The sequence below is a fragment of the Tupaia chinensis genome, unplaced genomic scaffold (assembly GCF_000334495.1).
Source record: "Tupaia chinensis unplaced genomic scaffold, TupChi_1.0 Scaffold000330_1, whole genome shotgun sequence".
Classification (NCBI taxonomy): Eukaryota; Metazoa; Chordata; class Mammalia; order Scandentia; family Tupaiidae; genus Tupaia; species Tupaia belangeri.
In genome coordinates, this window is record NW_006159824.1 from 1,247,166 (window position 1) to 1,272,100 (window position 24,935).

The 24,935-nt window shown below is 53.9% G+C and overlaps 2 protein-coding genes across 6 annotated transcripts in view; both read right to left on the reverse strand.

The window, feature by feature from the left end:
- Positions 1-80: 80 nt before the first annotated feature.
- Positions 81-18,430, reverse strand: ACAP1 (ArfGAP with coiled-coil, ankyrin repeat and PH domains 1). Its single transcript, XM_006151816.3, is given in 23 exon segments — positions 81-255; positions 567-616; positions 927-1,037; positions 1,124-1,233; positions 1,960-2,132; positions 2,923-3,092; positions 3,176-3,270; positions 3,392-3,461; positions 4,305-4,516; positions 4,638-4,761; positions 5,998-6,098; positions 6,192-6,243; positions 7,360-7,469; positions 7,555-7,629; positions 7,747-7,842; positions 7,955-7,999; positions 8,131-8,186; positions 8,189-8,310; positions 8,555-8,613; positions 8,692-8,745; positions 8,863-8,982; positions 17,583-17,640; positions 18,150-18,430. Coding segments are annotated over 23 exon segments (2,217 nt in total). The 5' UTR covers positions 18,203-18,430; the 3' UTR covers positions 81-154.
- A 1,313-nt stretch (positions 18,431-19,743) lies between these two features.
- LOC102482099 (uncharacterized) overlaps positions 19,744-24,935 on the reverse strand; it is a 7,421-nt gene continuing 2,229 nt past the window's right edge. The window contains exons 1-8 of one of the 5 annotated variants that reach the window (XM_027773161.1): positions 23,229-24,814; positions 22,806-22,913; positions 22,583-22,654; positions 22,275-22,351; positions 21,927-22,178; positions 20,707-20,742; positions 20,117-20,285; positions 19,744-19,981 (exon numbers count right to left, since the gene is read on the reverse strand). In XM_027773161.1, the coding sequence (XP_027628962.1) occupies positions 19,978-19,981; positions 20,117-20,285; positions 20,707-20,742; positions 21,927-22,178; positions 22,275-22,351; positions 22,583-22,654; positions 22,806-22,913; positions 23,229-23,713 (1,203 nt within the window). In that variant the 5' untranslated portion in view covers positions 23,714-24,814 and the 3' untranslated portion in view covers positions 19,744-19,977. Of the gene's footprint in view, positions 19,982-20,116; positions 20,286-20,706; positions 20,869-21,926; positions 22,179-22,274; positions 22,352-22,582; positions 22,655-22,805; positions 22,914-23,228; positions 24,815-24,935 lie in introns of those variants that run through there. The other 4 variants (XM_014589079.2, XM_027773160.1, XM_006151819.3 and 1 more) reach the window with 4 other exon arrangements.

Sequence of the window (24,935 nt, forward strand, 5' to 3'; positions counted from 1 at the left end):
TCGCTCCCCGCACCCCGGAGTCGCTGTGCCCAATACCCTGCGGGGCCCGAAGGTGGCGCCTAATAAATGAACTCGAAAAAGAGGAGCGAGGCACGGAGGCTTTAATGGCCCTGGGGCTGGCGGAGGGGCGGGGGCCGGGGCCCCAGGGCTGGGATCAAAGCGTGTGCAGGTCTTGGCTACGCCGGCTCAGCTTCTCGGGGTCGTCTGAGGCCATGAGGGAGAAGTCGCGGAAGATGTCCAGATACGTCTCGTCTCCTGCTGGGAGGGAGGAAGGGCTGGGGAGGCGGGACAGCCGGGCCCCAGCGGGAACAGCGCGATGGGCGGCCGGGCCACTGGCAGTGAGCGCGCTCGCGCCGTGGGTGCAGGAACGTGCGCGCCGCGAGCGCTGCGCCCGGCCTAGTCCCCGCTCTGTTCCGAGGGCCTGGCACGTCCAGTGCGCCCGGTATTTATTTATTGAGGAGATAATGGAATTAATGCAGCCGGGCGTGAAAAGGACAGGTCACTGGAGCCGGAAGTCCAGAATTCCAGTGTTGGGCTTGGGGGGATGTGGTAGACGGATACTTTACCAGCCTGGCCCTGAGCCGCTTCAGCCTCCCTCATCTTTGCCAATCGCAGCCTGAGGGGAGGAGGGAATTAAGAAAGGAATGACATTCTCCTCCCTCCTCCTCCCCACCTCCCCACTCTTTGGGCTGGGTTGTTTCATTCATTCAGGCCCTTAGCGGATGCACTAATGCGACCTCTCAGGACTCGCCTGGCGCGGACCGCCCGCGCCTTCCTACACCACGCCCCAGTCCGTACCTGCAGCACCCTTTCGGTGCCAGGCCCAGGAGCCAGGCCCGCCCCTCCCGGGCCCCACTCTGGTTTTGCGTTAGCCCCGCCCCAATGGGTAGTCCAAGCGCTGGCCCCGCCCCTTCAGGCCTTCTCACAAGGTGACGATGTCAGCGTTGGCTGTTTCCATGGCGATGGTCAGAGGGTCCCTGCCTTCAGAGTCTCGAGCCCCCAGATCGGCTCCACGTTTCAGGAACAGGCAGGCGAGCCTGGAGAGGATAGCCAGTCCAGCACCGCCCCAGCCTCCACCCCCGCTGGGGCCCTCCTCCATGGCCTTAGACCCTGCCACCCCTACCCCGTGTGGCCAAGGATGGTCGCATGGTGCAGCGGGCCCCGGCCAGCACTGTCCGCTTGGTTCACATTCGCCCCGTTCTGAAGGAGAAACTCACAGGCCAGAAGAGAATTCTGCACGGAGGTAGAGAACAGGGTTGAAGGTAACGTCTTCGGAGGTGGATTTCAGGATGTTATGGGTGGGGTCAGTCCAGAGGGTGGGAAGTGGGGTTGGTGATTGGGAGTAAGGGGGAGGGTACAGCCGAGGGTCAGGCTGGACTCTAGCTCTCCACTCGCGTCCATATATTATGTCCATAGCACAGCCTTAGGAGGTACGGTCCCCCTATGTACAGAGGAGACTGAGGCACAGAGAGTTAATACCCTGTTTGAAGTCACCTGTGAGGGGTGAGCCTGGGTGCGGCCCCAGGCTCTCTGCTTCCAATCACACTTTTTCCTCTTATTTTTAAGTTTGTGCTATAGGGTACATATGCTCAGCAGAGAGACAGAGAGGGAAAGTGAGCAATGACCCCTCGGGGGGAGGGGGTCGGCCACATCAGTCCCTTCTCCTTTCCCCTCTTAGGGTGTGGGCACACATGCACACTCATTGGCGTGTTTTTCAAGCTGGCAGACCGGGACTCACACCGTGCAGTTGGCCGTGTGGGATCCAGCCAGCCTGACCACCACACCACCGGCTGGACCCCTGAAGAGCCAATAGTCTACACTGCTCATTTCCTCCTATGGGTCGGGGGCCCCAGAGAGCAGGTTGGGGGAGGACGAGGTAAGGGCTGGGCCCAAAGTAAGGAGAAGCGGTCAGAGGGGAGGAACCATATGGTGTAGGGGGGAGGTGGGCAAGGTTCTCACAGCAGCTGTGGCCTGGATCAGCGGTGTGGCATTCTCCTGTCCCCCATTGACCCAGTTGACATCGGCTCCATGGGCAAGGGCATCAGCCATGGTGGGAAGGGATGGAGGATGCCCAGCAGCTCGAAACAGCAGGGCCCCAGGGTGTAGGCTTTCCAGGTCATCGGAGGGGGGCTCTGTTGGGGAGTTTAATTCTGTTAAGGGTCACCTCTAAACTCTCAGCACAGTCCCCCGATGCTGTACCAGGCTGTCATTTTTTTTTTTTTTTTGCAGAGAGATTTTTGGTATAGGGCATGTGTACACTCCAGAGAGACAGAAAGCAAAAAATCACCCCCTAGAGGGGATGACCATGCCATAATCCGCTCTCCTCCATTCTCCTCAGGATTTTGGGCATGCACGCACATGTGCCCGATGTGAGTTTCAAGATGTGGGTCCAGGACTCAAACTGCGGTTGATTACGTGGCAGTCCAGTGACATGACCAGTACGCCATCTGCTGGTCCCTGGGCTAAGTCACCTCTAAATGGGGAGGCTTCACGACTAGGGACTAGGGTGGTGCTGGAGCAATGTGTGTGAGTGTGAGTGCTTAGGTGTGCAGGGCCCTTAGATGTGGGGAAAGCACACCGTCCACCTCATCCTGCCAACCCCACTGGAACTGGCTGGGGGGTCACAGTGAGCTGACTCCCTGACCCTAGGCCTCAGCTCTCAACTCCCTTGGCTCCAGCCAAACACACACCACCTCCTCCGAGCTTGGAGGACCCCAGGCTCATTGCCCCTCCTCCCTTTTCTCACCCTGTTGACATCCCTTACGTAGCGCTGCCTTCCTACTCCCAGCCCCACATTCCTTCCCATTCCTCAACCGGTCCTAAAGGAAGAGGCCTGGGCTACACACTCCGTGCCTCCCTACGGCCTGGCACGGGGCCTGGCACGGCATTGAGCACACAGCAGCACTCAGGAAGGGCCCATACCCGGCTTGGATCTGAAGCTCCCTGGCCGGGGCTTGATGGAAGGCTTTGGGGGCACAGGAGGCTGCCCTCTTGGGGGCCTTCGGCCACCTCTTCGTCCTCGAATCTCAGGAAGCTTAGTCAGGAACTTCTTCTCCACGTATTTGGCATGAATCCAGGCCTCCTTCTCCTGCCTGGGGGAGAGGGAGACAGGGTAGTCTTTCCTCATCCTATCCCCCAGGGAGGGGAACTCCAGGCGCACGCACCCCCACCTCACCTGGAGCAGGTAGGCCCCGGCTTCTTCACTGCCATGGCCTCCACACGGGCCTCATAGATCTGGTTGATGATGACGTTTCCCAGCTCGCACATAAGCTTCAGGAGGTGCAGGCGGAGGCGGAGGCAAACAGGCGGGGTGTGGGGGTGACTGTCTGAGCCCTCTGTGCTCCTCGGTCCCATGTCCTTGCCCCCTAATCTTCACAATATCCCAAGTTACCTTCACTAGTTCTGGTTCCCAGGAGTCGAGTGTCAGAGACCGGACTTTGGAGAAGTGAACACCAAGGCTCCTGGAGGGCCACAGGGGGAGTCAGGCCCTTTGTGGGGCACGGGGGCCACTGCCTGGAGGCAAGGTCAGGTGGGGGCCCTGCAGAGGAGCTCGGTCAGGAGGCAGGGCAGCTGGGCCATGGAGCCTGGACCTGGTTCTAACAGGACCCTGCCTGCTAAGCCCTTCTTCCTTCTTCCCTGTGTTCCGTTTTAAAGCCCTCATGCCCTGCACCCTGGCTCCTGCCTCCTCTCTGACACTGTGGCCTAGACAGCTCTTCCCATGGGAGGGGGGCTTATTTATAGACCTGCTAAGGCCTCACCTCTTCTCCTTCTACTTTCCATTGGCTTCCCCACCCTCAGCAGCCCTGACCTCACACTTCCTCCAACCAAGCCAACAAACTCCTCCGGTTGTCCTTAACCATGGCCAGACCAGGACATTAAGAAGTTTAGGCTTAGGTCCAGCAGGTGGCGTGGTGATTAAGGGTGCTGGACTCACATATGGCCGACCTTGGTTCGAGTCTCAGACCTGGTGGCTTGCTTTCTCACTTTCTCTCTCTCTCTCTCGCTTTGTCCCTCTCTGGTCAAATTTAAATAAGTAAATTTAAAATGTAAATAAATAAATAAATATTTCAAAATTTAAAAAAGAAATAAGTAAATAAATAAAGTTAAGTCAAATAAAATAATTCTTTTAAAAACAAAAAAGCAGCAGCTTAGGCCCACGTGGTTTACCTGGTGCTCCACAGGCTTGGTGCCCGGAGTCAGAGCCAGAATCTAGAGAGGAAGCCGGGGCAGTGTGGGAGGAGAGGGGCTTGTGCGATAGGAAGCTGGTAGGAGTGAGACTCATGCAAGGGGCCTTGGGGAGTGACCTGTGGATGCCGGAGCACTGGATGCAGAGGGTGACACCGAGGTTGATGCTGGCCCACTCCGGGGCAGGCTCCCGGCAGTCACAGCACTGGGCATTGCCATCCACACTCTGCACCTGGGCTGCCACCTGTCCAACTCCCCCAGGCTCTCTTCCCCGGGCCATCCCACCACAGCCCAGGGTGGCTGCAGAGCCTATGGCCAGGTGTCCTGAGCCCTGGGGAGACAGAGGAAGAAAGGTAGCCAGGGAGCCTTTGGTAAGGGGTGCCCAGGGGGCCTTTGGTAAGGGGTGTGCCATCTCCCAGGGCAGCCTAGCCCTGCATCTCCACATCAGGTACCTGGCCTGGACCCCGGGGGCTGTCATCAAGGCGAGCCTGGCTGAAGGCTGAGGCAATGCTGCTCTGCACGGCACTGACCCACAGCTGCAGGAGGCGCTCTGAGTCTGCCTGGAGGAGGCAGGACCTGGGAAGAAGAGCAGGGAGATGGTGGTGGGGCCTGTGGCCTGCAGGCAAGGTGACAGGCGGGGCAGGTTGGCCTTCAGTATTCATCTGGTACCATTTGCATTGAAATGATCCTAGGAGCCTGATTTGATCACCACACAATGTCTGCATGAATTAGAACATCGTACAGTATGCCATAAATGTGTAATTATTACACGACAATTAAAAAAACTAGTTTGTAGGGACTAGCAGGTGGCATGGTGGTAAGGCGCTGGACACTCCCACATGGCTGACCACAGTTCAAGTCCTGGACCTGGTGGCTTGCCTTTTCACTTTCCTTCTCTCTCTCTCTCTCTGTGTGTGTCTGTGTGTGTGTGTGTGTGTGTCTCCCTGGTCAAATTAAAATAAATGAATGAGGAACCAGCAGTTGGCGTAATGGCTATGTCACTGGACTCCCATGTAGTCAACCACAGTTCAAGTCCTTGGGTGCATGCCCAAGATCCTGAGAGAATGGACGAGAAGGGATTGTGGCATGGCCATCACCCCTGGGAGTAATTTCTTGCTTTTTGTCTCTCTGTCTCTCTCTCTGTCTTTCTGGAGAGCATACGTGCCCTAGAGCAAAAACCTCTCCAAAAAAAAAAGAATGAATAAAGAAAAAATTGAGAGAAAAAGAATACCGCCGTGGGGCACAGTCATGCCGCGATCCTTCCTCCTTCATTTCTCTCTCTGTTCAGGGTTGTGGGCATGCACACATGTGCCCAGTGTTTTTTCAAGGTGGCAAGTTCAGGACTTAAACTGGATGTAGACCACATGGAATCCAGCTCCACCAGGCCATGGGCTGGCCCTAAATTTATTTTTTTTAATGGGATGGTGGGCCAGCTGGTGGCATGGTGGTAAAGCTGGCTGGATCCCACATGGCCAACTGTACTTTTGGTCTGGTGGCTTGAAAAACACATTGGGTGCATGTGCTTAGGTACCCAAAACCTGGAGAGCAGAATGGAGCAAAGAGGACTGTGGCCTGGCCATCCCACTGGTGGGGTGTTTTACTTGTTTTGAGGCAGATTTTTGCTATAGGGCATGTGTGCTTACCAGAGAGGCAGAGAGCAAGAAATCTCCCCCGCCCCCCGCCGCCCGCCGCCCGGGGGGAATGGCCATGCCACAGTCCCCTCTCCTCGGTCCTGCAGTCAAGGATGAAGTCCTGGAGCCGCGTGGTTGGCCCCGGCTGGAAAACCTGGGCGTATCACGGGCTCGCACTCACTTGCTGGTGGACACCACCTCAAAGCAGAACCGCCTTTCGGAGTCAGGGCAGAGCTTCACTGTGCAGAGACGGAGGTCGTCCACCACCACAGTCACGGGGTCCTGGTAGGAGATGATGATAAGGGACAGATGTCCAACCACAGCCAAGGGCCGACATCCTCTGGGCCCAGGAATCCAGGACCCTGGCCTACCCACCTTGTACTTCTTCTGATAAACCAGCTGGTTGCTCTGAATGGTGAACCAGCGTCTGGAGGAGGTGGAAATAGTTATGAACATGAGGCAGCGGTGGGACGAGGCTTGGGGCAGGGACAGAAGGCAGGCCATGCCCTCTTGCCCCATAAGGTTAGCACAGATTGGGGAGCGGACTGACCCTCTCATGAGACACTTTGGAGAAAGGTGGACAGCTCTGTAGACTGGGACATCAACGGGGTGCTGTTCATGCCTCGGACAACCCAGATTTGATAGGTTTACGAAGACTATTTTCCAGTAAATGGGACTAAAATGCTTTTCATTTTTCTTTTTAAAATTTGCTACAGGGTGTGTCTTTTGGTGAGCTCACCAAAGAGAGAGAGAGAAAGAGAGAGAGGGGAAGTGAGAAATCAACCCCGAGCGGGGATGGCCACACCTCAGTCCCTTCGCCTCCATTCTCCTCTCGAGATTGTGGGCGTGCACACACCACCACACCAGCTGCCGTCCCATCCTATGATACTACTACCTTGCAATCTAATATATAACTTACTCAACTGTTGTTTCCTAGCTATCTTCTAAAAATATTTGTAAAATTTATTTATTCATTCATTTTAACTTGACCAGAGAGAGACAGACACAAAGAGAGAGACAGACAGAGAGAGAGCAAGAAAGCAAGCCACCAGATCCAGGACCTGAACCATGGGTGGCCATGTGGGAGTGTCCAGTGCCTTAACCACCATACCACCTGCTGGTCCCCCAGCTCTCTTTCCTGCTAGAATTTAAACTATATAGGGACCAACAGTTGGCACAATGGCTATGTTGCTGGACTCCCATGTAGTCCACCATGGTTCGCGTCCTGGACCCGGTGGCTTAAATTTATGCCGGGCGTGTGTGCGTGCGTGCCCAAGATCCTGAGAAGAGAATGGAGGAGAAGGGATTGCGGTGTGGCCATTCCCCTGGGAGGTGATTTCTTGCTTTCTGTCTCTCTGTCTCTCTCTGTCATTCTGGTGAGTGCATGCGCCCTATAGCAAAAACCTCTCCAATAAATAAATAAATAAATAAACTCTATGAAGGCAGGATGCCTTGCTTCTTTTTCTTCGCCGTGTTTGGCACACTGTAACCACTCAACGACATTTCAGGGGGTGGCTTTGGCAGCTTCGTGTCCTTGCCTCACCTGCTCCAGGTCTTAAATGCGTTGCTGGCCCTTTTGAAGAGATGTCCTTCCATGACCAGGCCGCCAGGCCCCTCCTTGAGGCTTGGCTCTGGTTCCTCCCCACCCAGCTCCTGGGGGCACAAGAAGGCCAAAGGGCAACTGGGTGGGCAGAGACCATGGCCACAGGCCGGCCCCGACCCCGAGCCCCAGGCTCACCTTCTGTTTCAGCAGCACGTGTCTCTGCTCCATGTCCCTCTTCTCTCGGGCTGAATTCAAGACCAGCTGGTGCAACTGAGCAGAGATAGGAAGGGCATTTTAGATGCTCTGGCCTCCCCCCAGTAAGCCAGGGCAGTCATTTCTGAGCCCTGTCACCTCCCTCTACCACCTGCCGGTTCCCTGGGACCACACCTGGGCACCCAGATCCTTGCGATACTGGGCCAGCCGGCTCAGCTCCTCGTGGCCCTGCTGGAAGTGGGTGGCCTGGGCCTCCACCAGACGCAACACCTGGGGGACAAGGGGAGCAGGGCGCAGAGCTGAGGAAGGACCTGCTCTCCCTCCCTCCTCCCGCTCTGCCAGCGGGCTCCTCCCGAGCCTCCCTCCCCACCACCCAACTCACGAACTCCATGATGTCGAACTTCCTCTTGTCCTCAATCACATTGATCTGGGGGCCCCAAAAGACCTCAGGTCAGTCTTGAAAACGTGGTGCCCCTCCCACTGTATTGCAGGGATTCCCCAGCCTCGCAGAGACACCTGAAGCCCTGGTACCCCAAGAGGAGAGACTGAGGCAGGCACCTGCAGGGCATAATCCAACGCCCGTCCCCGGAACCCAGCCCGGGCAGTCAAAAAACTCCTTCCTCTTCCGCCTCCTGGGCCCGGCGCCTGGGCACCTCGGCATTGTGGGTAAGAGCCGCCTCCAGGCTCTCAGCGCCCCGCCAGAAATCCCGGCGAGCCTCTCGGAAACCTCGGAGACCTCTGGGGACAGGGAGGTGACACAGTCACAGGTAACACCCACCCGCCCCCAGCAGAGAACCCCCAGGATGAGGCCCTGCCATGTCCTTTCAGCTAGCCTATGTATAGTTAGAACCCCAAGGGGACCCCCAGGACGGAGGGAGAGAAGTCAGGCCACCAGAACCCCCAATCCCACAACTCCTTCACACAGGACCCCCTGTGGTCATGGACTGGAGAAAGGCCCCCTGCCCCTTCCCTCCCATCTCACTCCTTGACCAGGGTCTGGATCTCCTGCTGCAGCGTGTGCTGGGTGGCATCGAGAAGCTCCTGCGGGAAGCACAGGTTGGCAGGCAGGCTCAGGCCCAGGCGGCCTCGCCCTCACCGCCGCCGCCCAGCCCTACTCACCGCGTGGCTGTCCAGCTTGTGGTTCAGGCTCCCCGTGAATTTGTCCAGACACTCCTACAAGGACACAGAGGAGCACCGGGGTGGGCTGGCGGGGCCCTCCCAGCTCTGGCCCGGCCTGCTCCTGCACAGCAGCTCCCACCCCAGGCGGCCCGCTCCACACCCTCCACATACCGCCATCATGGGCTCTGGCGGACCCAGGCGGGCCAAGTCACAGATGCCGACAATGAAGGCGCGGCTGGCGGCAAGGTAATGGCGCCCACTTTCCAGGAGGCCAGTGCCCAGCTTGAGGAGCTGGGAAAGAACGAGGGCAACGGCGGTTATGCCGTCTGCCACCACGCCTGGTGACACCCCTGCTTCTCCTCCCCTTGCCCAGGGCTGGACTCCTCAGTCAGACCTGCCTGTCCTCCCCTCGGCTGGTGCGGCCCTCCTGTTTCTCACCCTCCCTGGGTGTTCTCGCCTCTGCCTCTGTTCCCACTGCCCTGTGCCTCACACTGTCGGCTGCGCCTTCAAAAGGTCTCTCCCCAGGCTGGTGCTGGGAGCTGGATCCCAGATGGCCACTGACCGTGCGGTTCAAATCCCAGACCCAGCAGCTTGAAAAACACCCCTGGCATGTGTAGTGCATGTGTGCCCCAAATCCCGGGAGGATGGAGAAATGGAGGTGACTACACCCTACTAGAGGGTGCTTTCTCCTTCTATCTCTATCTCTCTCTCTCTCTCTAATGAGTGCACGTGCCCTCTGACAATTAAAAAAAAAAAAGTCATAGTGGTTAAGGTACTGGACTCCCACATGGCCAACTGTGGTTCGAGTCCTGGACCTGGTAGCTTGAAACTTACTCAGGTGCATGTGCGTATGCCCAAAGTCCTGAGAGAAGAATGGAGAAGAAGGGGTTGCAGTGTGGCCATCCTTCCCCCACCGGGGGGGTGATTTCTCACTTTCTGTCTCTCTCTCTCTCTCCAGAGAGTGCACATGCCCTATAGCAAATAGAAATTCTCTCCCCAGAAACCCCATGACCTGCACTGCCTGGCTCCCGGGGGGTATTAAGTTCTGCACTGCCTGCTATCTGGGGTTGGCCACTCTGTGTGGGTGGAACCTTCCCTCACAAGTGTTCATTGGTCCTCTAGGCCCACAGGGTCAGGGACAGCATACTACGGTGCTCCTGGACCCACCCCGTCTGGCCCCCTCAACTGACAAAAAGGGAGACTCAGTAACTGGGGACCACGTGGCTGGCTTGAGGAGGGTCTCCCTGGGGATCCAGGTGGTTCAGTCAGAACCCAGGTCAGTCCTGGACCTTGTCACCTGCAGGGCTACGACACTGCCCCTGAGCCGGTACCACCTGGCTTTGGCCTAGGTCACTGTATCCGGGATGGAGCAAGTGTCTGTGGAGCCCTTCAGCTCCACCCAGGGTGGCTGAGAGGGAACCCCGAGCAGGAGGAGCTCAGAAAGCCTGGGCTGCGCAGGTTCGCGGTGCACTTTGGTTAAACTGAAAACCGTTTCCTGAGGCTCATGGAGGCCTCAGCGATATACGGCTTGACTTGAAGGCAGCTGGCAGGGTCCATAATGGTCAGGAAGTGGGGCTAGACGGTGGCATGGTGGGAGACCTCCCTGAACACACCAGGTGCACACGTACCCGTGATTGGGGCCTGGCTGAAGCTGGGGGACATCACAGAGTGAGGACCCTGCTGAGGGGACCTGTCCCTCTCTCTGTTTCTCCCTCTTATCAGATATCGCCATAGGGCATCCGAGGCGAGGGACAAGGAGCCTCACGACTTACTGTGAGGATCTGAAGGACCGAGGGTCCAGTTCTTTCTTACCTACCCAGTTCCCCCACCACGTACACGAGCAAGGAACCTTCACAAGACTGAACTGGTGACCGACTAGTCCATCCGTACACACATTACTCAGCACAGGGCGGGAGGGCAGAGGGGCAGGGGGTAGGTGGTGTGGTGGTTCAGGCACTGGACTTCCACATGGTCAACTGCAGTTTGAGCCCTGGACCTGGTGGCTGCTTCCTCACTTTCCCTCTCTCTTAGCTCAAATTTAAATAAATAAAATAATTATATAAAAAAAATAAAGATGAATGCATGGATCAGCGGGTGGTTTGGTGGTTAGGGTGCTGGATCCCACATGGCTAACTACATAGCTTGAGTCCTGAACCTGAGGGTCTGAAAACATGCCAGGTGCGTGCGCGCGTGTGTGTGTGTGCAAAATCCTAAGAGGAGACTGAAGGAGAAGGGACTGCAGTGTGCCATCCCCCTAAAGGGTGATTTCTCACTTTCCCTTTCTGTCACTTTCTCTCGCTCTAGAAAACGCACATGCCCTATGGCAGAAATATTTTTAAAATTAAAAATAAAGGAACCAGCAGTTAGCGTAATGGCTATGTCGCTGGACTCCCACGTAGTCGACCGCGGTTCGCGTTCCGGACTCAGTGGCTTAAAAACTCACGCCGGGCGTGTGTGCGTGCGTGCCCAAGATCCCGAGAGGAGAATGGAGGAGAAGGGATTGCGGCGTGACCATCCCCCCTGGGGGGTGATTTCTCGCTTTCTGTCTCTATGTCTCTCTCTGTCTGGCAAGCGCACGCGCCCTATAGGGAAAAACCTCTAAAAAAAAATTAAAAATAAAAAAATGAATGCACTATTGCTATGTGCAACAACTTGGATGCTCTTCAAGGATATTATTCTGGTTGCAAAAAAGAAAGAAAGAAAAGCCTATCTCAAAAGGCCACAGATACTATGATTTCATTACAGTCATACGCCACACCGCATTTCAGTCCACAATAGATCGCACATACTGCAGTGGTTCTGTAAGATTATAATGGATCAGGGCCAGCAGGTGGTGTGGTGGTTGAGGTGCTGGACTCCCACATGGCTAACCTCAGTTCGAGTCCTGGACCTGACGGTTTGCTTTCTCATTTTCTCAATCTGTGTGTGTGTGTGTCTTTCTGGTAAGCACACATGCACTGTAGCACATTTTAAAAAATAAATGATAAATAAAATTAAATAAATGTTTTTAGTTTTCTTTTTTGGAGAGGTTTTTGCTATAGGGCACGTGCGCTTGCTCAAAAGAGAGAGACAGAGAGACAGTGATAAATCACCCCCCTGGGGGGATGGCCATGCCACAATCCCTTCTCCTCCATTCTCCTCTCAGGATCTTGGGCACGCACACACACGGGTCCAGCATGAGTTTAAGCCACCAGGTCTGGGACTTGAACTGTGGTCGGCTACATAGGAGTCCAGTGACATAATCATTATGCCAACTGCTGATCCCAATAATTTTTTTTTTTAAAGATGAGGGACCAGCAGATGGTATAAATTATGTTGCTGAATTCCCACATAGCCAACTACGGTTCAAGTCCTGGACCTGGTGGCTTGAAACTCATGCTGGGAGCGGGTGGTGCATATCCAGGATCCTGAAAGGAGAATGGAGAAGTTTGTGATGTGGCCATTCCCCTGGGAGGTGATTTCTTGCTTTCTGTCTCTCTGTCTCTCTCTGTCTCTGGCGAGTACACGTGGCCTATAGCAAAAATCTCTCTTAAAAAAAGAAGATTCCTATCAGCTAGTGACATCATAGCCGTCAGTGATGACATCACAGCGCCAGCATCGCATATTGGTGGAGATGCCGACGTAGATAAGCCTCCTGCACTGCCAACTGCACAACGAACAGTGCATCCAATTCTGTCCAGGGCGTGACACTTGCTAATAACCGTGTTACTAGTTTATGTATTTACCATACTTTACATCTTTTCTTTTTTATTGTTAGGAGGCAAATGAACTAGCCAGAGCGAGAAAGAGTAAGCAATAGCTGTGGCCACACTGCAATCCTTTTTCCATTCCTCTATCCCATCAAGATCTGGGGGACCCCTGCATGGTTCTCAAGCTGCCAGGGCAAGGACTTGAACTAGTTGTGAGACCCAGCTCCCTGTGCACAGGGCATAAACCCCGCGATGCTGGGCCAACAGTCTACTCTATTTATTTAGTTATTATTGCTAGAGAGTGAGTGCTTGCCAGAGAGTGCTTACACCCCAGTGCAGTGTGGTCCTGTGCAATCCTTTCTCTTCCATTTTTCCAATCTGTCAGGATTTGGGGTATGCATGCACATGTGCCCAGCATGTTTCTCAAACCTCTGGAGCTGGAATGGCAATCGGCCATGTGGGATCCAGCTCCCAATGCACAGTGCTTGACCACTGCATTATGGGTCGACCCTATCATTGCTTCAGAATGTACCCTTCCTTTCTTTGTTTTCTTAGGGAGATTTTTTGCTATAAGGCATGTGTGTTTGCTGGAGAGACAGAGACAGAGAGAGAGGCTGAAAGCCAGAAACCACCACCGCGCCCCCAGGGTGGAAGGCCATGCTGCAATCCCTTATCCATTCTCCTCTCGGGATTTTGGGAACACACGCATGTGCGCCCAGCATGAGTTTCAAGCCACGAGGTCTGGGACTTGAACCATGTGGGAGTCCAGCGATGTAACCATTCTGCCATCTGCTAGTCCCTAGAACATACTCTTTCTACGCATATAAAAAAGTCTACTATAAAACCATATGTGGCCAGGGGACCAGCAGTTAGCATAATGGCTATGTCGCTGGACTCCCATGTAGTCAACTGCGGTTTGAGTCCTGGACCCAGTGGCTTAAACTCACGTCGGGCGTGTGTGTGTGCGTGCCCAAGATCCTGAGAGGAGAGAGGAGGAGAAGGGATTGTGTCATGGCCATCCCCCCTGGGGGTGATTTCTCACTTCCTGTCTCTCTTCTCTTATCTTTCTGGTGAGCGCATGTGCCCTATAACAAAAACCTCTCCAAAAAAAACCAGTATGTGGCCGGGACCAGTAGGTGGTGTGGTGGTTAAGGTGCTGGACACTCCCATATGGCCGACCATGGTTCAAGTCTAAGACCTGGCGGCTTGCTTTCTCACTTTCCCTCTTTCTCTCTCTGGTCAAACTAAAAATAAATGAGTGAATAAATAAAATTAAATAAATAGGGACCAGTAGTTAGCGTAATGGCTATGTCGCTGGACTCCCACGTAGTCGACCGCGGTTCACGTCCCGGACACGGTGGCTTAAAACTCACGCCAGGGGCGTGTACGTGCATGCCCAAGATCCCGAGAGGAGAATGGAGGAGAAGGGATTGCGGCGTGACCATCGAGATAGAGAGACAAAGTGAGAAATCACCCCCCAGGAGGGATGGCCAACCACAATCCCTTCTCTTCCATTATCCTCTCGGGATCTTAGGCACACATGCACACTTGCCCAGTGTGAGTTTAAGCCACCAGGTCTGGGACTCGAACTGTGGTCGACCACATGGGAGTCCAGCGACATAGCCATTATGCCAACTGCTGGCCCCTGCATCATTTTTTTAAAAGATAAGTTTTTATTATAGGGCGCGTGTGCTCGCTGGAAAGACAGAGAGAGACAGAAATCAATAAATCACCCCCTATGCACAGGGGATGGCCATACTCTAGAAGACTCCAGTCTCTTCTCGGGATTTTGGGTAGGCATGCACATGCACCTGGTGTGTTTTAAACTGCAGGTCTAGGATTCAAACTGTAGTTGACTATGTGGGCGTCCAGCGACGTAACCATTTCGCCATTGCCGGTCCGTGTCATTTTTCATCTGTGCTCAACCTTCTCTCATGTTTTGTTCACCAAGGCCCCTAAGTGCATAAAACCCACCGCATATACCATATGGCCTAGGTGTCAGGAGGCTACGCCATCTAGGTCTGCGTGAGTCCACTCTGATATTCACACAATGACAAAATCGTCTAACACTTCAGGTTTCTCAGAATGCATCTCTGTGGTTAAGCAAAGCATAATTGTGTAGGACATTTTAGAAACGATGAAAGCATGAGAGAGCAAGTCAGTGTTTGCCATGGATTAAGAGGGACTGGAGAAGGTGTTACTCTAAGGATAACACAACGAGTTCCTTTCAGTGATGAAAGCTTTGGGTGTTGAATGTGGGGATGGTTATATGAATCTATGCGTGTAATAAAGTACACATTCACAAAAACATATGCCAAAAAGAAGGGTATTGGGGCTGGCAGGTGGCATGGTGGTTAAGAGCGCTGGACTACCACATGACTGACTATGGTTCAAGTCCCGGACCTGGCAGCTTGCTTTCTTACTCTCCCCCTAACCCTTGCTCTGTCCCTCTCTGGTCAAATTTTAAAAATAAGTAAATAAATAAAGTTAAAAAAATAATTAAAAAAAAAGAGTATATGCAAAATATAAAATTGGGGTAAGGGCTGTAGATGTCATTGTTAGTTGTATTATGCCAATATATTTTTTAAAAATAATTATTAATTTAATTTTATTTATTCATTCATTTATTTTAATTTGACCAGAGAAAGACAGACATACAGAGAGAAGGAAAATGAGAAAGCAAGCCACCAGGTCCAGGACTTGAACTGTGGTCAGCCATGTGGGAATGTCCAGTGCCTTAGCCACCACGCCACCTGCTGGCCCCCATATTATGCCAATATTAATTCCTGGGTTTTAATATTGCACTACACTTACGTAAGTATTCTTATGAGTCTCTGATTGACTCAAAAAGTTCAATTAGGGGGTCAGTAGCTGGTGTGGAGGTTAAGGCAGCTGGATCCGACATGGCTAACTGCACGCTTTTAATCTTGGGCCCAGCAGCTTGAAAATTACAGAGGGCACGGGGCCGGCAGGTAGCATGATGGTTAAGGGTGCTGGACTTCCACAAGGCCAACCATGGTTTGAGTCCTGAACCTGGTGGTTTGCCTTCTCATTCTCTTTGTCTCTCTTGCACTCTATCCCTCTCTGGCCAAATTTAAATTACTTACTTAATTAAATAACTCTATAAAAATAAGATTCGAGAGGTTTTTGCTATAGGACATGTGCACTCATCAGAAAGACCGAGAGAGACCTCCAAAAAAAAAAAAAAGAAAGAAAAGAAAAGAAAAGAAAACGGGACCAGCAGTTGGCATAATGGCTATATCGCTGGACTCCCATATAGCTGACTGCAGTTCGAGTCCCGGACTTGGTAACTTAAATTCATGCTGGTGCATGTGCATGCGTGCCCAAGATCCCAAGAGGAGAATGGAGAAGGGATTGTGGCATGGCCATCCCCCATCGGGAGTGATTTCTTGCTTTCTGTCTCTCTGTCTCTCTCTGTCCTTCTGTTGAGCGCACGTGCCCTATAACAAAAAACCTCTCCAAAAAAAAAAAAAAGAGAGAGAGAGAGGCAGAGAGACAGAAAGCAAGAAATCACCCAGCCATGCCACAATCTCTTCTCCTCCATTCTCCTCTCGGGATCTTGGTCACACACACGCATGTGTCCAGAGTAAGTTTAAGTCACTGGGCCAGGGACTCAAACCGTGGTCTGCTACATAGGAGTCCAGCAACATACCCATTATGCCAACTGCTGGTCCCTTAAATAATTATTTTATTTAACTTTGTTTATTTATTTATTTTAATTTGACCTGAGAAGGACAGAGTGAGAGAGAGAGAAAGTGAGAAAACAAGCCACCAGGTCCAGAACTCAAACCGCGGTTGACTACATGGGAGTCCAACAACATAGCCATTATGCCAACTGCTGGTCCCAACCTATTGTTTTAAACCACTGAATTTGGGGGGGAAAAATACAAACAAGAAAAAACACCGAATTTGGAATAATTGGTTCTACAGCAATAGAGAACTAATAGATCAGGCCAGCTCCATGGCCTCCTGGTTAAGGGAGCTGGATCTCACATGACTGGCTCTGCAGTTTAAGTCCTGAACCTGGAGGCTTGAAAAACACTCCAGGCATGTGTGCATGTGTATACCAAATCTCAACAGGCTGAAGAAACAGGGGAGAAGAAATTGTGGCACGACCATGCCCCACTGGGGAGTGCTTTCTCCTTTTCCCCTGACTCTTGGTCTCTCTAGTGAGTGCCCATGTCCTCTGGCAAAATGACCAAAAAAAGGGGGGTGTGTATGCAGCTGGTGGCATGGTGATTAAGGCCCTGAATTCTCATGTGGCCAACAGTGGTTCGAATCCTGGATCTGGTGGCTTAGAAATCATGCCAAATGCATGTGTGTGCATGCTCAAAAATTCCAGGAGGAGGATGGAGGAGAAGGGATTGTGGCGTGGCCATCCACCTGTGGGAGTGATTTCTCATGTCACCTCTATCTTTGTCTCTTCCCCCTGAGTGCACACACCCTATGGCAAAAACCTTAAAAAAAGAAAAAGAAATTATAGCAAAAACACCTACACCAGACAGAGGTAAGTGCTATAGAGAGAATAAAGTGGAGTGAGAGGATGGGGGAGTGTGTGTGCTCATGCGTGTATGTGCTATGTCATAAAGAGTGGTCAGGGGAGGCCTCGCTGTCTTGGGTTTAAATGTCTCATCGGTCTGCCTTCCACAGCCAGCCTGTGGCTGTGTGCGGGCAGAAACGGTCTTGCTCTCCTGGAACACTGAGGGCCTGCGGAGCTGAATGAGTAAATCCACAAGTGAATCCTTTTTTCCAAGATCCTCAGCTCTTGAGGTTACTTCTTTTGCTACTCTATTGTATTTTTTTAATTTATTAATGCTAAAAGGGCATGTGCACTCCCCAGAAAGAGACAGATACAGAGAGAGGGACAGGGAAAATGCACTCCACAGTGGGATGTGATCACGTTCCAATCCCTTCTACATCCCGTTGGGGTTTTGGGCACACACACACATGCACCCAGTGTGGTTTCAAGCCATGGGGTCCAGGATTTGAACCACAGGTTCTGCCATATGGGATCCAGTTCCCTTAACCACTGGGCGATAGGCTGACCTTTTTGGCTTCTCTGTGGTCTTCGAAGTATCTACCTACACAGCTAGCACTCAATAATCCCTGGAATTCAGTCTCAGATTCCCCACCTCTGTCATCCTAATCTACTCTGGGATCACCTCTCCATGTCAGGGTCACCTTTTCCAGACGGGTCTCCAGTTCTGATACTTCAGCTTCCACCAGCTCAATAGAGGCTCTGGGAAAGGAGGGATGGGGTCAGGGGACAAGAGCTTGGGTCCATCAATCGGTCTGTCTGCCTCATCGGGGTCCAGGAGAGGGTGGCAGGGTGGCGGGTACAGATGGAGAAAGCAGCCCCCCCAATCCTGCTCACTCACTCTGCAGTCTGGGAGCCTGTACAGCCCAGACCAGAGCAGGAAGGGCAGAAGGAGGGTGGATGTGGTGAGGACAGGAAGTTGCTAACCGCCCCAGAGCAGGTGCTGGGGGAGGGGCAGGGGTCCCAGTGAGAGGGAGGAGGGAATGCCAGCTCTGGAGGGTGAAGAGCAGCTGGAAAGGCTGGGAGGCAGGTACAGGTACAGGGTGGAGAACCTGGGAGTACCCTGGCCCCACCTCAGAGGTACCACTGCAACCCACCAGCTCCTCTCGTCTCTATGAGGCCTACTCTGTGGGCAGAGGTCTAACCTAGGCAATGTCGTTGGGGATGTTGGACCCTCCTCATCACCGCTCCCCAGACCTGCACACACTTACCGGAAACGGGGTGAGTCCTTGAGACACTCTTCAAAATCCAGCTTCACCGTCATCTTGGCTTGACTGCTGCGGGCCCAGCAGGCCCTAGAGGCTGGCGAAGGTGAGGATGCAGGTGGAGGCACTCCTTGCCCTGGGAGGGCCTCTGAGGAGACGAAGGAGGTCCCCTGCTGGGCAGGGCCTGGGGGCAAATGTTTTCCCCTTGGGGAAGGAATGTCCTAGGAGGAGCTCTGGCTCTACACTTCTATCAGTGCTGGGAGGAGCGGGGCGGGGCCTGGGCGGAGGAGGGGGCCTGAGATCAGAGAAGCCACAGCCCCGCCCTCAGAGACTATGGCTGTCACCTTCCTCCTGGGGGCCCTCACAGAGATCACTGCTTTTTCCTTTAGTGATTGAGTTTCTTCATTTTTAAAACTTTTTATTTTTAAGAATTATTTAATTTATTATTATGATTACTATTATTTTAAAGTTGCTACAGAGCACATGTGCTCACCAGAGAGAGAGAGAGATAAAGTGAGAAAGCAAGCTGCTAGGTCTGGGCCTCGAACCGCAGTGGGTTATGTGGAAATCCAGTGCCTTAACCACCACGCCACCTGCTGGCTCCACAGTGATTGAGTTTTGGGGGCCTGTCATATCTGGGTTCAAATCCAGCCTTGGTCACTTACAGGTTGTGTGACCCTGGGCAAGCTCTGAGTCCTACCTCCAGAGTTGTTTAATTGAAGGTGGAAGTCAGCAGGTGGCATGGAAGTTGGGGTAGCTAGATCCCACATGGCCGGCTGCACGGTTTAAAACCTGGACCTGGTGACTTGAAAAATGACCAGAGAAGCCACAGCCCCGCCCTCAGAGACTATGGCTGTCACCTTCCTCCTGGGGGCCCTCACAGAGATCACTGCTTTTTCCTTTAGTGATTGAGTTTCTTCATTTTTAAAACTTTTTATTTTTAAGAATTATTTAATTTATTATTATGATTACTATTATTTTAAAGTTGCTACAGAGCACATGTGCTCACCAGAGAGAGAGAGAGATAAAGTGAGAAAGCAAGCTGCTAGGTCTGGGCCTCGAACCGCAGTGGGTTATGTGGAAATCCAGTGCCTTAACCACCACGCCACCTGCTGGCTCCACAGTGATTGAGTTTTGGGGGCCTGTCATATCTGGGTTCAAATCCAGCCTTGGTCACTTACAGGTTGTGTGACCCTGGGCAAGCTCTGAGTCCTACCTCCAGAGTTGTTTAATTGAAGGTGGAAGTCAGCAGGTGGCATGGAAGTTGGGGTAGCTAGATCCCACATGGCCGGCTGCACGGTTTAAAACCTGGACCTGGTGACTTGAAAAATAGGCCAAGCACATGTGCATGTGTCCCCTAAATCCTAGAAGAGAATGGAGAAGGTGAGGTGACCATCCTCCTGGGGGGTGGGCTTCTCATTGTCTCTGTCTCCAGTGAGCACATGAGCCCTCTAACAACAACTGTTTAAAAATAATGAAAGGAATTACAGATGAGATACTGCTAGACTGATGTCAGCTAAACTAACTGCATCAGTCACCCGCATCCGGCCACAGCGTGGGCCTTCTCGGGACGCAAGGCCCTTGAGTCCAGCACCCTGGGCTGCTCCTGGCTCTTCTCCCCGCTCTGCCGTCCCGGTTTCCTGTGTGTGACCTCCCCTTTCCTCCTGCATGACTGAGCAGGCCCAGCCTGAGCATCCGAGTCACAGCACCCAGACCTCGCTCTTCTGCTCTTTATTGGCCATCTCTAGGGTAGAAGGGCAGGGAAGGGCCCCCGCCCCAGCTGGCTACAGTTTCCATTGTTGGGTTTCCTCTTCCTGAGTCCAGCCACGGCGTTTCATCTGGAGAGAAGAGGTGGGTTGGTGGCTTTCTTGTACCAAGCAATGAGAGCTTGTGAGCTCACACTCCCCAGAACTTACCCACTGAACCCCTCTCCCTCCCTGGCCACCCTCTCAGCCCTGTGGGCACCCCCTTACCTTTGCCCAGGTTCATTTTTGTGCTCGGTATGGCTTTGGGGGGGTCGTTTGCTGGTACATTCCCTCTCCGAGGTCCCTGGGCTTTGCCAGCTCAGCTCCTTGGTCACCAGCCATTGACACCAGCCGGACACCACTGGAGACCCACTGTCTTGAGAGGACAGGGTAGTACCTACAGTGGGACCGGGTGGCAGAATGAAGTCGGGGACGGGGGCATGGAGTTAGCAGGGGGTGCTAAATCAGAGGGGTTCCCGACTCCTCCTGAGCCTCCCCTGTACAATGTGGGCTTTGGGCTCTAGGATGGTCAGAGCCTCTTGCCCCATGTTTCTGATGGACTGGCCTGAAGGGACTGGGGGACTGGGAAGTGGGAGCTTGCCAATAGGCCCAGAGAGATAGTGGCCTGGTACCCTCCCCAGGCTGCTATGTGTCACCATCATTGTCAGGGAGCTCTTGGTGGCCTTGTGATCCCTAAAAGGGCCCCCATGGAGTCCAAGAGATGGACCTCAGTGCTAATGGGATCAAGGTTGGGGCACCCCTCAGGCTGTTGGTTCTGAGCCCTCCTGCCCCCCAGGCTGATCCACCCTGGCTCTCACTGTTGTCCTGCTCATCTTCTGTGTCCTCCTGAAGCTCTGGGCGGGAACAGGATCTCAGATATATTCCTTTGCAATAATACTCCTTGCGTTGCAGGTCAATCCCCTGCTGCAATGTAATGGGGGCCCAAACTCGGGGGGACTGGCTTCTGTAGGTAGAGGAATCTGAGGAATCACCAAATCAATCTGAGTCTTATGACCACCTGGCGTCTCTGTCCCCAGCTGTCCACTGTGCGTCCCCACCTAAGGGGTAAACCTTGGCCCCAGGTGCTCATCTCACTTCTCTTACAGCCTTTTCATTTGATTAACCTCCAGTGAAGTGACCTCTCTGTCTCCCCGGCTCTCTTGGACTTTCTATTCTTCACCAGCCAGCCATCTCCAGGTGCCACCTTGAACAGGGACCCCAGTCTAGCTGTCCTCTTTTTTGTTGTTGTTGTTAATTAAAATAAAAATGTCTTAGGGGCCAGCAGGTGGCATGGTGGTAAAGGAGCTGGACTTCCTACATGGCTGACCATAGTTTGAGGCCCAGATCTGGTGGCTTCCTTTCTGGTTCTCCCCACCACCCCTGTCTTTCTCTGGCAAAATTCATGTAAAGAAGTAATAATAACTAAACAACTGAATAAATAAAATAATTCTTAAAAAGTCTTTTTTTTTTCTAAATGTTGTTATAGATGGGGCCAGCAAATGGCATGGTGGTTAAGGGTGCTGGACTCCCACAGGGCTGACTGTGGTTTGAGCCCTAGACCGGGTGGCTTGCTTTCTCACTTTCTCTCTTTCTCACTCTGTCCCTCTCTGGTCAAATTAAAACAAGCAAATCAATAGATACAGTTAAATAAAATAATTCTAGAAGAAACATTTGTTATAGGCATGTGTACTCAATAGAGAGAGAGAGAACTCAGCCTCCAAGGAGGATGGCCAGGCTGCAGCCCTTCTCCTCCATTCTCCTCTCAGGATATTGGGCATGCATGCATGCCCAGTGTGTTTTTCAAGCTACTAGGTCTGGGACTGGAACTGCTCAGTCAGCCATGTGGGATCCACCCACCATAACCACCATGGCACCAGTTGGCCCCATCTGCCCTCTTTTCCCCCTGGGTCACCTCCTGTCAGACAGCAGGGAGTTGGGCTGGTGCCCACTGAGGAAGACAGATAAGGTGGAGAACTGAGGAACAGGCTCTGTGATACAACTCCCACGAAGGCCAGGAGCCCCGCCATCCATAGCTAACCCTTGGCTTCTAGGACCTGGCTCTTGGTCACCAGGCCAGTCTCGGCTTTGAGTCCTCCGGCCAGTCCTCCAGCCCAGCTTCTCTCTGCGGGCCTGGGCATGGGGTCCAGCTTCACACCTGGACTGCCGCTGCTGCCACTGCCACCAGCCCCGTTGCTTTCTTCGTCATCATCCACAGGCAGCTTTTTCTGAGCCTTGAGGAACTTCCCTTCGTCATAGTGTGCCCTGCGGCGCTTGTCAAAGTCACTGGAGTCTGTGGGCCAGCGTGAGAGCTTGGCTTTCCATCCAGGCTCTCGCTGAAGGTTCACTCTGCCTCCCCTTTCCATTCAGTCCCCACCCTTCATCTCACATGTCTTGGAAAAGTTGTCTGAAGACCCTGAGCTTCTGTTATCCCCATACTGGAGAGTTTTGTCCATTTTTGCAAACCTGAGGGAGAGAGAGAAGGGCTGGGGATACCAAAGAAGGAGAACAGCAATGGGAGCAGGAGGTGGCGGATGGGGCAATGCAGATCAGTCACCCAGACCAGTCTTGGTCAGGCCTGATGGGAATTGTCTCCCATTTTGGGGACCAAAAAGCAGAACTGCCTGAGACCCAGTGTTCAAAGGTGAAGGGAGGAAGAAGCCCGGCAGCCCAGCTGGGCTCTGGCAGGTTTCTCACCTCTCTGCTATTTCTTCAGGAGTCACCTTGTTTGAGGACCCTGCCAACAGGTCCTCATAGCTGTCCTGAAACCTACAGAGGAGAGGGAAACAGTGTCAGAAGGAGGAGATGGGGGAGGCGGCATCAGGCAGGAGCCAGGGCGTAAGGCTTCTCTGTTTCATCCTGCCACCTCCTTCCAAGAGACTAGCGTTTGGGCAGATAGGTGAGGGCAGAGGCTGGGCACCTGCGGTAGGGAGTGCTGGGCTCATCCACCTTCATAAAGCCGTAGTCCTTCCCCGCAGGGTGGTAGGTGGCCAGGATATTCCCCTCGTCCCAGTGCTGAGACTTCTTCCTGCCGTCAGGGGAGTACACAGACAAGGGAGAAGGGATCTTCTAGCGCTCACGCCCTCTCTCCTTCTGGCCATTCCAAACACTTTCCTCACAGCACTTTGCAGAGGCTGGGGGTTGGGATCAGACCCTCCAGCACAGTCACTATGCAGCAGGATTGAGGGACCTTTGCTCTCTCTCCCAAAGACCTGGAACCTCAGCTGTCTCCCCCAACTGCTCCCACCTACTCCACCTCAGTTCTCAGGACTCCTGGCCCTTCCCTCCTTGCCCCACCCTCCTTGTCCTGAATCCTTCCCTCTGGGTGATGAGCTGGGCTTACTTCTCCACACTGGGTTTGGGCATCGAGATGGAGCTGGTTTTTTTTAGGATGCTCCGGGGCCGGTCCTCATGGTTGTGGAGATGCAAGCAAGTTGATCCGGAGCGCGGATCGCATTCTGAGCTGTTCATTTCAAGCCCCCTAGACCCGGGACTAGGGGCTTGGGTTACACTGGGTGCAGGGCAGAGTGGGTTGAGGCCACCAGGGCATGTGCCAGACCCAAGGCTGCGGCCCGCAACCTCCCCAAGGTGCTGACTAGGCTCGGAACCAAGGGTCACTTTCCCTCGGGAAGTCTGGTCTGAACCAGGACTGCGAATTGCAATGCCTCCGGGGTGCATGGGGGACTCAGAACCGTGAAACAAGCCTACTCCAGGGGACAACCCGGGGCCGGCCTCGACTCTGACTTCTCCCGGAACCCCCTTGGTTGACCCTCCAGGGGATTCCCCCCTGAGGCCGCCAGCAGCCCCCAGAGCTTCCGGCTTCTCCATGGCTCCACTTCGGGGGCCACTCAGCCACCCCGCCCCACCTCCCTGATGCACATAGCCCCGCCCCTAGGGCCTGGGTGAGACGGGGACTCGCTGCTCAGGCCCCGGGTCCCTCCCACTCTGCTCCCTGGAGCGGAGGTGGACGGAACCGAAACTCGCTATATAGAGACCTCAAGCTGGGAGCCCCTTTGCTCGCCTTTCCCTTTCTGTCCCACCCAAAGACTTTCTTTGTCTTTGCGATTTGTTCCCGCCCTTCTGCTCCATCACCGCCCCCATCCGAATCAGCCAATCATAGCTAAGAGGCAAGAAGCCTTAATTGTGACCTCACAGTCCTCCGACCTTAGCGCGAGCATCCGAGAGTGGTGCTAGGGGCTTGTTTATAATTGTGGGGGGATCTTTTGGGAACGTCTGAGCCGTTGCTTGAAACCGCCTCTTGGGATTTCTCTGGACTCTTTATTTGTGGACTTGAAATCTAAAAGTTTGGTTGGACTGGACCTGCAGTACCCTCGAACTTCCCCCTTCAGTCGGCTTGCTTTGCCTTTCAGGAGAGGTGTGGGGCACAGTACAGGGATTGCGACACTGTCGCAAGACAGAGCCGGCCTCGTGGGGTAGAGAGCCTTTCTAAAGCTACCGCTTCTCAGCTCTGGTCCTCCAGACCCGGCTCATACGGAATTAAAGCACGTAGCGTGATGGAAGACAACTCTCTCTGCCGTAAAGCGGATATTTAAAGGTGTCTCCTCCCTGGCGTCGGCGCCGCTGTCGGAAAGCTGAACGTGTTCGGGCGCCACCGCCTCTCTGTCGTAAAAGTGCCTACGGCAGGCGTTTTTTCCTCCCACTGTCGCAAAAGCGCTCTGCTCAAATCTTCCCCCCACCGGGAGCCGCTCCGTCACCTCGCTGTGCCGTAAAGCACGCCTCCGACCCCGTCGTCCTTCTGTTCCCTCCGCGGTAGTCATTAGTTCCTTAGACCGGGACGCTCCATTGCCCGGCAGTGCCGTAAAGCATACCAGGCCCCAGCCCCCGGTCGTATTCCCTCAGGGTGTCCGTCCACCGCGGTTGCCACGGTGCCGCCAAGCGCGGCTGTCGCGCGGCCCCGGTGTCAGCGGCTATGGCGGCGGGTTCGGGTGGGAGTGGGGGCTCTGGGGGAGGCCCCGGGCCGGGGCCTGGTGGGGGTGGGGGCCCCGGCGGGAGCGGCCCAGGACCGGGGGCCGGCGGGGGGCGCGGGCGG